Here is a 12,269-nt window from a genome sequence, read left to right as displayed (position 1 = left end):
TGTCATAAAACCTGCCTGGTTCCCGTCCATCCCGTCCGTCCCTCTCCTACCCCAGCTAATCTACCTGGACTTCCGATTCCTTATTGGTCTTATGCAGATGTCTTTAATAAAAAGGAGGCAGAGACATTACCACCACATAGACCATACGACTGTCCCATCGATCTGCTACCCGGTACTACTCCTCCCCGTGGGCGTATCTATCCTTTATCCGCTGCTGAGACCCGGTCAATGTCCGAATATATTGAGGAGAATCTGGCCAGAGGATTCATCCGGAAATCTACCTCCCCGGCGGGAGCAGGCTTCTTTTTCGTCAAAAAGAAGGACGGCTCTCTCCGTCCCTGTATAGACTATAGAGGCCTAAACCTGATCACGGTGAAGAATAAGTACCCCCTTCCGCTCATTCCAGAATTATTTGATCGTCTGAGGGGGGCTAGGATCTTCACCAAACTGGACCTTCGTGGGGCGTACAACCTGGTTCGTATTCGTCAGGGGGATGAATGGAAGACGGCATTCAACACCCGGGACGGCCACTATGAATACCTGGTAATGCCCTTTGGTCTCTGTAACGCTCCTGCCGTCTTTCAAGAGTTGGTCAATGACATCTTCCGGGACCTTCTCTACTCCTGCGTAGTGGTGTACCTGGACGACATCTTGGTCTTCTCTCCGGATCTCCAGACTCACCGGAGGGACGTTCGTCAGGTCCTGCTCAGGCTAAGGCAGAACCATCTCTACGCTAAATTTGAGAAGTGCCTCTTTGAGCAGACCTCGCTTCCGTTTCTGGGCTACATTATCTCTCAGACCGGCCTACAAATGGATCCTGAGAAACTGTCTGCCATCGAGAAATGGCCCCGACCGGAGGGGTTGAAGGCCATTCAGCGATTCCTGGGCTTCGCCAACTACTACCGCCTCTTCATACCACACTTCTCTTCCCGGACGGCCCCAATTTCTGCGCTCACCCGTAAAGGTACTAATCCCAAAGAGTGGCCACCCGAAGCAGAGGAGGCCTTTCTTTCCCTTAAACAGGCCTTCTCTTCCGCCCCGGTGCTGCATCGCCCAGATGGCAACAAGCAGTTCTTCCTGGAAGTTGACGCCTCCTCCTCTGGAGCCGGAGCGGTACTTACTCAAAAATCATCTTCCGGGAGGATGGTAACTTGTGGCTTCTTCTCTAAACTCTTCTCCTCCTCTGAGCGCAACTATTCCATAGGAGACCGAGAGTTATTGGCCATCAAACTGGCATTGGAGGAGTGGCGTTACCTGCTCGAGGGGGCTCTTCACCCGGTAATAATTTACACTGACCACAAGAACTTGGCTTACCTCCAGCATGCCCAGAGACTTAACCCGCGCCAAGCCCGGTGGTCCTTGTTTTTTGCTCGTTTTGATTTTGTCCTTCATTTTCGCCCGGCTGACAAAAACGTCAAGGCGGACGCCTTGTCTCGATCCTTTCTGGTGTCTGATCTCGAGGAGGATCCGAAACATATCATCGATCCCGCCAGAGTAATGCAGGTGGCTCCCGTGAGTCTAAATCGTCTTCCTCCTGGTAAGACGTTCGTACCAGTACCTGATCGGGAGAAGATCCTACACTGGGGTCATTCGTCTAAACTAGCTGGCCACGCCGGTCAGAAAAAGACCCTCCAGCTTATTACCCGGCACTACTGGTGGCCTAACCTGCACAAGGATGTAATAGACTTTGTTTCTGCCTGTGTGTCCTGCGCCCGCAACAAAGTTCCGAGACACCTGCCGGCCGGCCGCCTCCTACCTCTGCCAGTACCTGCTGCCCCCTGGCAGCATATAGCGATGGACTTCATTACTGATCTGCCCGTCTCTGCCGGTTGTACGGTCATTTGGGTGGTCGCTGACCGCTTCTCCAAGATGGCTCACTTCATTCCACTGCCAGGTCTTCCGTCTGCACCCGAGCTGGCTAAAGACTTTATCCGCCACATCTTCCGTCTTCATGGCCTGCCCCGTCACATCGTGTCGGATCGTGGGGTACAGTTCACTTCCCGTTTCTGGAGAGCCACTTGTAAATTGCTGGACGTCACCCTGGACTTCTCCTCCGCTTACCACCCACAGTCTAATGGTCAAGTGGAGCGGATCAATCAGAACCTGACCAGTTACCTTCGGCACTTCGTTAATGCCCACCATTCTGACTGGGTGGATCTTCTGCCATGGGCCGAATTCTCGTACAACAATCACGAGAGCGAGTCTTCCTCCAAATCCCCGTTTTTTGTAGTCTACGGTCAGCATCCTCGGATCCCGTTTCCCGTCTCCACCTCGGCGGACAATCCGGCTGCGGAATCTCTTGTTAACAAATTTTCCTCCATATGGGAGAGTACCCGGTCCGCACTCCTTCTGTCATCCGAGCGTATGAAAAGACACGCTGACAAAAAACGTCTGGACCCTCCTCAATTCCGCCCTGGGGATAAAGTCTGGCTCTCGTCCAAATATGTCCGGCTCAAGATCCCTTCCTATAAGTTAGGGCCTCGGTTCATCGGCCCACTGGAGGTCATCAGTCAGATCAACCCGGTGGCCTATAAAATGAAACTCCCGGCCAACTTACGGATCCCTAACTCCTTCCATGTATCTCTCCTCAAACCTGTGGTACTTAACTCTTTTTCCAAGTCTACAGGTACGCCTCCTGCTCCGGTTTCTGCTGAGGACGAGTTTGAGGTAGAGAACATTCTTGCCACCAAAAGGGTAAGAGGAAAGACCTTTTTTCTGGTAGATTGGAAGGGGTTTGGTCCTGAGGAGAGAACGTGGGAGCCCCGGGAGAACATCCATGCCCCTCTCATCCTAGCTAAATTTCTGTCTGGCCTAAAAAAGGGGGGGCCTAAAGGGGGGGGTACTGTAGCGCTGGCGTCCCTGCCCTCTGCTAGGCAGGGACGCTGCTCCCCTCACCGCTCTGCTCCGTGCCCGGCGTCCTCTCCCCGCTCTGCTGTCAGCGCGCGCTCCTTCCCGGCGTCCTCCTCCCGCTCTGCTCTCAGCGCGCGTCCCTTCCCGGCCCCTGTGCTTAGGGCGCGCGCGCGCGCGCTCCCCTCCTCTTAAAGGGGCCGCGCGCGCCGCCCTAAGGAGTCCCCGGCCAATGGCCGGAGGACTTCATCATATATAAGGCACCTCCTCCAAAATGGAGGTGCCCGAGCAATGTTGTTTGCACCTGTGTCTCACCTGTGCTTCAGCCCTCAGGTCCCGTTGCCAGTTACCTGCCAGTTACCTGCCTGATTCCTGCCTGAATACTTGTTACCTGTCTGCCAGTCTGAGGTCCGACGGTCTGCCTTACTACTCCTGTCAGTCTGTCTAAGGACCAGCCTGCCCGCTCACCTGGGAGCGCATATCAGCTACCTGCCTGCTTGCCTGAGGTCCGACGGTCTGCCTTACTACTCCGGTCAGTCTGTCTATGGACCAGCTTGCCCGCTCACCTGGGAGCGCTTCTCCGTTATCTGCCTGCTTGCCAGCCCGGAGGCTCCGTTGTCACGTGCTGTGACCACCAGCTATCTCAGAGACTCTTGCCCGCTCACCTGGGAGCGCATCTCCGTTACCTGCCTGCTTGCCAGCCCGGAGGTCCCGTTGTCACGTGCGGTGACCACCAGCTATTCCAGAGACTCTTGCCCGCTCACCTGGGAGCGCTTCTCCGTTACCTGCCTGCCTGCCAGCCCGGAGGCTCCGCCGTCACGTGCCGTGACCACCTGCTTTTCCAGAGACTCTCGCTTGCTCACCTGGGAGCACCAATCTACCATCTGCCTGCTAGCCTACCCGGAGGCTCTGCCATCACAGGTCGTACCTACCCCTTACCCAGAGACTGCCCTGATCACTTGCCGTATCTCCCTGTCCGTTCATCCAGAGACTGCCACCCGCTCCCTTACAAGGGCCGCCCCCTTGTATAGTAGCTCAGAGGTTCCGCCTCCCGGACCCGTTACACACGGATGGCGGGAAGAAGGCAGAAGATGGCGTCGGATGGCGGGAAAACTCCACGGATGGCGGGAAGAAGGCAGAAGATGGCGTCGGATGGCGGGAATCTTCACCACAGGTAAGTTTAACAGTCTTTTTCAGGCACGCAGTACCCGGTGGTTGCGGGCACGAAATCCTGCCGACTACGCCAAAAGTTGACGCGCCCCCTGGGCCATGTTAGGGGAATACCCGGAGCCGGATCTGTTGGGGATAGTAGTCCTCGTGGCGGTGACCCGGTCCGTGCCCAGGGTGTCAAACTAAGTGGCGATGTTTTTAGTGGCAGATGTGATATTGTTCGACTACGCCACCCGTTGAATGCGGTTACGAAACCGCCGCTGCAGGGCAGACCGCTGAGGCCGGTGGTACGGTCGTGCAGCGTGGATGGTATAACCCCCAACGGGAGGGGTATGGCCTCAGGGCAGCGGACGTGGATGATGAAACACTCAGAGACGGTGCGGTGTAATTCAGGGTCTTTACTGGTGGCAAAGATAGACCCTCCCGGAGTACTGGCTAGCGATCGGGGCCTGGTCAGTCCGTGAGCAGATGGGATCTCCCCTGGCCAGGTGGAGTTGTAGGCCTCCCCAACTAATTGTACTCTTCTGGCTACCTTGCTAGAGGCGGGTAAAAGTAGCCCACGTCCCTGAGTGTACCGTGTGGTGCTCACCCGTATGGCCGGTGACTTGGGGCCTTCTGGTAGCTTCCGCTTCACGACGGCGGTGCTGGTCCCTTGCGTGTGACCGTGCCTTCGGGTTTCTTGGCCAGAGGACCTGAAATCCCCTGCCGGTCGGTTTCTGCTGCTGGGTAAGGATTAGTCCCCACAGCCTCGGACTCCGGGTCCGGTGAGAACTCTTCAATCAGGGCGAGCTCTACAGCTTCCAGCCCCTGACCTCTTTTAGCACGGCTCCCACAGAGCTCCTGATCTCTCTTTCCCTATAGCTACCTCACTCCAGACCAGACTGTGTCTCTGTCTGGGACTCCTCTTCTTCTCTTTCTCTCTTCTAACCCTGCCTCAGCCCCAGTTTATATAGGGGAAGTTCTTCCCCTCCCAGGACTGGGCAGGAGGTGTGGCATGCTTAGGATTCCTGACCAGGAGACCTCCCACCTGCTCTCAGACGTAATATTGCTATTACTGTGGAAACCAGACCCCTGGGGTGCCACATGAGCTCTGATTGGTTGCTATGGACAACAAAGACAGATTTTGTTTTAGATTAATTTGACAAATGAGACTTAGGCCCTGATTCATCACTTTCCTTGCGCCTGTTTTTTGTCTAGTTTTGTTTTCTTTTTTGTTTGGCCCCAAATCATTATTCTATTTGTGCCTTTTTTGAAGTCTATTTCATACGTGCTCGTCTGTTTGTTTTTTTGTTGTTGTTTTCCGCCTCATGAGCGACGTTTAGCAATTCCAGATATTTTAGGCTGATTCATCAATTGCGACATTTTAAAAAGCTACAAAATTTGGCGCAAATTCACTCTCCCCCCCCACAGTGTATTTTTGAGTATGCCAACTTTTTGGTGAATTGTTTTGTGAATTTTGGCTTCAAAAGTCTCAAAAACAGATCAAGACAAGAAAAAGATCATTTTTTTTTTTACTTTGCGCCAAATTCATGAATCTTATACGCCATTTTGATGTATTTGGCACCAAAATAGAAACTGATACGACAAGACAAGAAAGGAAAATGACTTAAAAAACCCCGTAAATGATGAATCGGGGCCTTATTGTTCAATTCCGCACAGGGCCACATAAGGGGAAAAAAAATCAGCGGTATACTCTCCATTCTCCCTAGAGCATAAGGGTCCTAAAGAGGGGAACCTCATTTATGAGTCAAAATTCCCTAAGTTAATTTCAAAATAGTTTTCCTAAATCAGACAAACTTATTAGCATAGAAGCATATACAGTCATGGCTGAAAGTGTTGGTACCCTTGAAATTGATCCAGAAAATGAAGTATTTCTTCCAGAAAATTATCGCAATTACACGTTTTGCTATACACATGTTTATTTCCTTTGTGTGTATTGGAACAACACAAAAAAAAAAACTGAAAAAAGGCAAATTGGACACAAAATCCCCAAAAATGGACTGGATAAAAAAAAAGATATATAAATAATTTTTACTTTTTTAGTGCTCTACACTAAATATTATATTTCGCAATTAATGTCATGAGCTACTTTGACACATATGGGAAAATTGAAAGCCATCCAACCTACCTAACGAATTAGTGAATTTTAACGTTTTTTTTAAGTCTTTATCTTCAGTTTTATTACCTTTATAGCATGCATTACATTAACTATTTGTACTACATTATGGGGCATCTATTTATCATCAGTCTGGGAAGAAAGAAGATATAGGCATCGTGTTCTTACCACGGAAATAATCCCAGACATGATGTAGTTCTCCATTCATGTCCACCACTGGTGTATTCGGTGCAATCTGCCCCAAAAATGCTTCATCTTCCAAGCGAAGCCACATAATCTGGAGAAGCGACCACAAGAATTTAAAAGTGAAGACCGTCGGTCCCCAGTCTTCATACTGGAACTTTGGCACGTGGGCTCCAGTCATCTCAAAGCGAGATTTTAGGATAGTTTCCATAGTTTTCGGAGCCAGGAACATGAGGGTCTTACCCACAACAACGTATAGAAAAAGAAAGCAGAAGATCAGAGCCTTCTGCACACACCGCGCTGCGCATTTTAACAGCTGAGCAGACATCTCCATTATGAATAGACCCAACAAAGAACTGTGAGATTTAAAGCTTGTACAAAGTATTTTTTTTTATTAGTGGCCAAACCTGCTTCATGGAGATTGTCCCCTCGGGGAACTATTTGTTGGCAGCAAGCAAAGCTAGGTGTTTCCTTTTACCAAACACACTATATGAATATGTGATGAGCATATAAAGAAAATAAGAGTATTGTCGTGATATACAATATATCAGTAGACAAAAGTATACCTGTCACCCATACTACGTCTCGCAACCTTCTACTGAGCCAAGGCATCACAGAGGTGCCTCAATGATGTAACTGATTATGAATGGATACACCACATCCACAGGCACATTATGAAAACATTCAATTACTGGAAAAGACAATTATGCTTATTATGTAAAAAAGATGTGGCCATGTTTGATCAACTTGATAGTGGAAGACGCATTTTTGAGGACACTTGCCCTTAAACGTCAGGAGTCACAAATTCAAGGTAATGCCAAACATTGAGCCAAGTTGGTTGCAGATTCCAGATATTCATGAGATTAAATTGACATTAAAGTAGAACCAATCCACCATTCAGGACTCTAAAGGGATGACTGTACATTGAAGCGATAGAGTGTTGCGTCCATTTGTACAACCATTACATATATGGTGCCTATTCCTTATAGAAGAAATCTGGATGGGACAAAAGCACACAAAATAGGGCAATACAGTAGGGAACAAAGGAGAACACCTAAAAGATTCTTAAATCCGCTGCTGCGGCGCAATGGCTGGAGAAAAATCTTCTTCCATGTTATGCACACGCCCGGGCTAAGCGGCGTGTGCGTGTGATTGGTAGTGATTCCACTGGACCGTGCCGGAGAGTGAATGCCTGGAGGGGCGTGACTAAGTATTCACCCGATCCGACCAGGGTCGCACGACGGCATACGACGCCAGTGCACCAAGGAGGAACCGAGCAGAGGGACCAGGTGCTACTCCAGGACAGACCCCGGACACGGCTGTTGACCCACACAGGGGAATACAGGAACAGACTGGTAGGCTGGCACACTGACTGGTGGGTATAGGCAGGCACGACTGGTATGCAGGCAGGCGGGTAAGCAGGCAGGGGGGTATAGGCAAGCACAGCAAGAGTGCAGACAGGGAGGCACTAGCAGGTAGGAACACAGGCGGGATAGGACCCAGTACACACCGGGACTCAGGAACAATACAGGCAGAAGGGTACAGGCAGGGCAGGACAGGACTGCCGGAGCAGCGGGCAGAAGCAGGGCAGGACAGGACAGGACTGCCGGAGCAGCGGGCAGAAGCAGGGCAGGACAGGACTGCCGGAGCAGCGGGCAGAAGCAGGGCAGGACAGGACTGCCGGAGCAGCGGGCAGAAGCAGGGCAGGACAGGACTGCCGGAGCAGCGGGCAGAAGCTGGGCAGGACAGGACTGCCGGAGCAGCGGGCAGAAGCTGGGCAGGACAGGACTGCCGGAGCAGCGGGCAGAAGCTGGGCAGGACAGGACTGCCGGAGCAGCGGGCAGAAGCTGGGCAGGACAGGACTGCCGGAGCAGCGGGCAGAAGCTGGGCAGGACAGGACTGCCGGAGCAGCGGGCAGAAGCTGGGCAGGACAGGACTGCCGGAGCAGCGGGCAGAAGCTGGGCAGGACAGGACTGCCGGAGCAGCGGGCAGAAACAGGGCAGGACAGGACTCTGTTCACACGGAACAGACAGGAAGGGAAAGACAGAGCCAGACACCCACAGGGTACTTGCAGTGAAGTAGCGAGTGGACCACAAACTCACAAACGGGAGTACAGAGACAACAGGCAGGAGTTAGGTACGAGTTCAGACTCTGCAGAAAAAGGGAAGGGAACGGACATAGAGGAAAAACAGGTAAAGGATAGGAGAGAGTTCAGACTGGAACTGAGTGTACGGAGGAGACCGACACTGCAGCGGGATACAGGAGCGGGTCTGGGAATACTGCCCCCAGAGAGGCGGGACGAACAGGCAAGGAGCGTGTTCAGACAGGACAGACAAGATACAGGAGCGGGTCTAGGTAATCGGCCCCTAGAAGGCGGGAGGAACAGGCTAGGAGCATGTTCAGACAGGACAGACAAGATACACAGAAAGGACTCAGTTCAGACACGGGAACTAATACCGCAAAGCAGGAGACATACAGGACACAGTTCAGACACGGGAGCTGACACCGCAAGGCAGGAGAAATACAGGACACAGTTCAGACAGGCCTGGAAATACAGCCTCCAGGAAAGGCGGACAGGGAAACAGGAACGGGACCTGGCAACTTCAGAGTGCAAGCACACACTGAAAGAAACACATATGCACAGGCAGGGATAGAAGGGAGCTGCTGAGCTATATACCAAGTGTCAGACAGCAATAGGCTGAGGACGCACAAGGGGTGTGACCCACAGCAGGTACAAAAAGCAGGAAGTGATCGGGCGCCGCCCTTAAGCAGCAGAGACAGACACAAACAGACAGCATGGAGGAAAGCCAGAGAGACATTCTGGACAGGAGATCAAGTGCGCCCTCTTGCACAGTGGGAGATGGACCACCATGCAAGGACGCCGCCAGGTATGTTACATTCCAGATAGCAATTTACCAGATTGGGAGTATCCCATTTGGTGGGCTGCGCTTGTGGGATTACAGAGGTCTTGGTTGTAGAAATAAGATTCTTATTACATCGATGTGTTTCAGCGCCGGACCAGCACTTTTCTCAAAGTAAGAAACCAAATGTCCTTTAGTTCTTAACCTTGAGAAAGGCACCGAAATGTGTTGGTGTAATAAAAACCTTATTTCTATTACCAATATCTCAAGAGCAGCCCGCCTATCTGGATACTGCCAATCTGGTATATTCATAGAATCATAGAATCATAGAATGGTAGAGTTGGAAGGGACCTCCTGGGTCATCTGGTCCAACCCCTGCTCAAAGCAGGATTCACTAGATCATCTCAGACAGATGTCTGTCCAGCCTCTGTTTGAAGACGTCCATTGAAGGGGAACTCACCACCTCTCGTGGCCGCCTGTTCCACTCATTAATCACCCTAACTGTCAAAAAGTTTTTTCTAATATCTAATCTGTGTCTCCTCCCATTTAGTTTCATCCCATTGCTTCTAGTCTTTCCTTGTGCAAATGAGAATAAAGATGATCCTTCTACAATGTGACAGCCCTTACAAAAGATAGAGTAAGTGAAGTTTCAAACCATGTCTTGGCCCCCATTAATTATTGTGTCAGGGGCTTCTATCTAAATATCCGAAAAACAAGATTAAAACGTCCCCCAGCTGGAGCCATTGATTTTTAGAAGGCAAATGGAGTTCAGAACTTTGAACTCTGTTTTACCTCTTTTACGTCAGTGTCTTTCTAGCCAGATATAACAGTAAAGACTACACTATTGTGTCAGGCTATAAATATGAACTCCTTTAAACTTATTGAAGTCAATGGCTCCATTTGAGGCACATCTTTTTTTTGGGGGGTATTGAGACAGAAGCCCCCTATGGAGTCATGGCCAGCGACCAAGACGTGGTGTAAATTAAGTGATTGACTCTGTTCACATCTGTACTTTGCTTTCCATTTCTCTGCTTCTTTCTAGGATCAAAGAAACAGAATTGACCTGGAAAACACATCAAATACAGATCGGATGCAAACTGAAGCGGAATAGCCTCTTTTACAAGGCACTTTATGTTCCATTTAGACAACAGATGAACCCTGTTATACCAATGAATTCCATCTGCTTCCATTCCACACCATCTCTATCTACTTAATTACAGCCACTTTAGCTACCTGAAGGCCTTATTGCTTTCAGGGCCACTTTACACTGCTACAGATCATGACCATGTTGATAAAGGATTGAATGTGCAAAGAGAAGACAAGACGTTATGATGAACGTCTTCAGCTAATATATCAAGGGAAGGCCACTTTTTCACAGACAATACATCCTTTCTGCCCTTATTTCACTCCTGAATATGAGTATGGTCACCAGCGCTGAGTCTGATGATGTAGCATCCGAGCCTCACGGCAAGTGAAACGTTATTGTTGGTTAGTGCAACATCCAGTAGATTCAACAACTCTTCCATGATGTTGCCACTTTTCAAGGGGTCTCCTTGACCCTTAATGTTTAACCTAGATTTTGCCATTTACTGCTTGGAATTACGAGGATATTAAATAATTCAGATTTTTTTTTAGTTGTATAATTCCATTATGTAAAGTATTGCTTCAGAAGTTTATTATACACATTCTTATTTATGTGCATGTCAGTACTCATCCAAACACAGATAAGATCAATGGGAAGGAATGAATTTACTAGGCCTCTTATTTGTTTTGTAAGCAGCTAATTTCCATTTTACAATCTCTTTTCATTTTAATTAATGACCCTGTGTGCTCTGGATTTCTCAAGAGCGGTGAGCCGCCAGAAAGTTTTACATTTCAGTTTCCTTCCAGGCCTTAAGGCCTATTTTTGTCCTTAACTTTTTTTGTGAGTTTTTAGAGCAAAAAGTCGAATGTTTCACTAAAATGTCACAAAATTTGCTGAAAAAAATTACCGACATACACAAATTCACACCATGATGAGAGGGTGTGGGGGGCTAGAGTACATTTGCACAAAAATTTGGGGAATTTTTTTTTACAAATTGTCTCTTCAGAGAGGAAGAGGACCAGAACTCTAGTGCCACCTACAGGAAGTAGCAATCCTAAAAGTCAATAGTTACCCTTTAACGAGCCTTACATTACTTACAAGTCACATGACTTACAATATAAGCCAGAAACTCCATTTGCAGACACTGTGCTTCGGGGTACTGCCCCTCTTCAGTGCAATCAGCCAAAATCATCTGGAAACACCAAACCATGGCAACAATGACAAATTCTTTAAAAAAAAACAACAATCAGGCGAACACATGAAATTGACTTAAAAAAAAAAAGGTGCAAATTAATAATAGGAAAGAAGCACCAGAAGCTAGACAGGAAAAAAAGCGCAAATGTAATAATGAATCAGGCTCGGTTGGGTCTCGCCAAATTGAAATAGTTTTTAATTGCAATAATTTAAAGAGAAACCATGATTTACATTTTTATTTAGAAATCAACACTACACATGAAAAAAGGAAATGTTGTAATATATCTTATGAGAGAAATATGCTTTTTTTTCCTCCTGGACTGATCATTAATTCCCAAAATGTTCCCATTATGGGTAAAATCTCTCTATAGTGAATGCAGATTTTATCCTTACTCAGAGGGGAGATGGAAGCTGGTGCTAATAAAATTTCCTTTTTCTGCTTGTTTTACTGCTTAATGGGTAAGCGACTCTTGTATTTTTTTTTTTGTAAGGTGATGCACAGGTGGCAGAAACAGACTCAATTACCAAAAATGGCTAAACATCGGAACCAGGGCACTGATGAAAAACAGTCCTTTTTTTTTTTTTCTTCATGCGTGAGGAAAAAAAAAACTGATGCCAGAAAATGAGATCTAAATCAAAAGGCAGCAAACAAATCCATGGTGAAAAAAAAAAAGTTTCAAAAACATAGCTGAAAACCTTTAAAAAAAAGAGCACGACATGGATTCTTGATTCTTAAAAAACACATTGGATTTGTAAAAAAAAATCATAGTGTGAACATACCCTAAAGCTCTGTGCACACGTTCAGTTATTGCAG

The 12,269-nt window shown here is 48.5% G+C and overlaps 1 protein-coding gene across 1 annotated transcript in view; it reads right to left on the bottom strand.

The window, feature by feature from the left end:
* DIO1 (iodothyronine deiodinase 1) overlaps window positions 1–6,693 on the bottom strand; it is a 33,522-nt gene extending 26,829 nt beyond the window's left edge. The window contains exon 1 of the mRNA XM_073642624.1: window positions 6,302–6,693. Within this exon, the coding sequence (XP_073498725.1) occupies window positions 6,302–6,650 (349 nt within the window). The 5' untranslated portion in view covers window positions 6,651–6,693. The remainder of the gene's footprint in view (window positions 1–6,301) is intronic.
* Between the last annotated feature and the right edge of the window lie 5,576 nt (window positions 6,694–12,269).

Source organism: Phyllobates terribilis, unplaced genomic scaffold, assembly GCF_046119375.1.
Source record: "Phyllobates terribilis strain yellow unplaced genomic scaffold, ASM4611937v1 Scaffold_8__6_contigs__length_399053987, whole genome shotgun sequence".
Lineage (NCBI taxonomy): Eukaryota > Metazoa > Chordata > Amphibia > Anura > Dendrobatidae > Phyllobates > Phyllobates terribilis.
The sequence above is the reverse complement of the archived record's forward strand: the minus strand, read 5'-3'. Positions and strand labels throughout refer to the sequence as shown.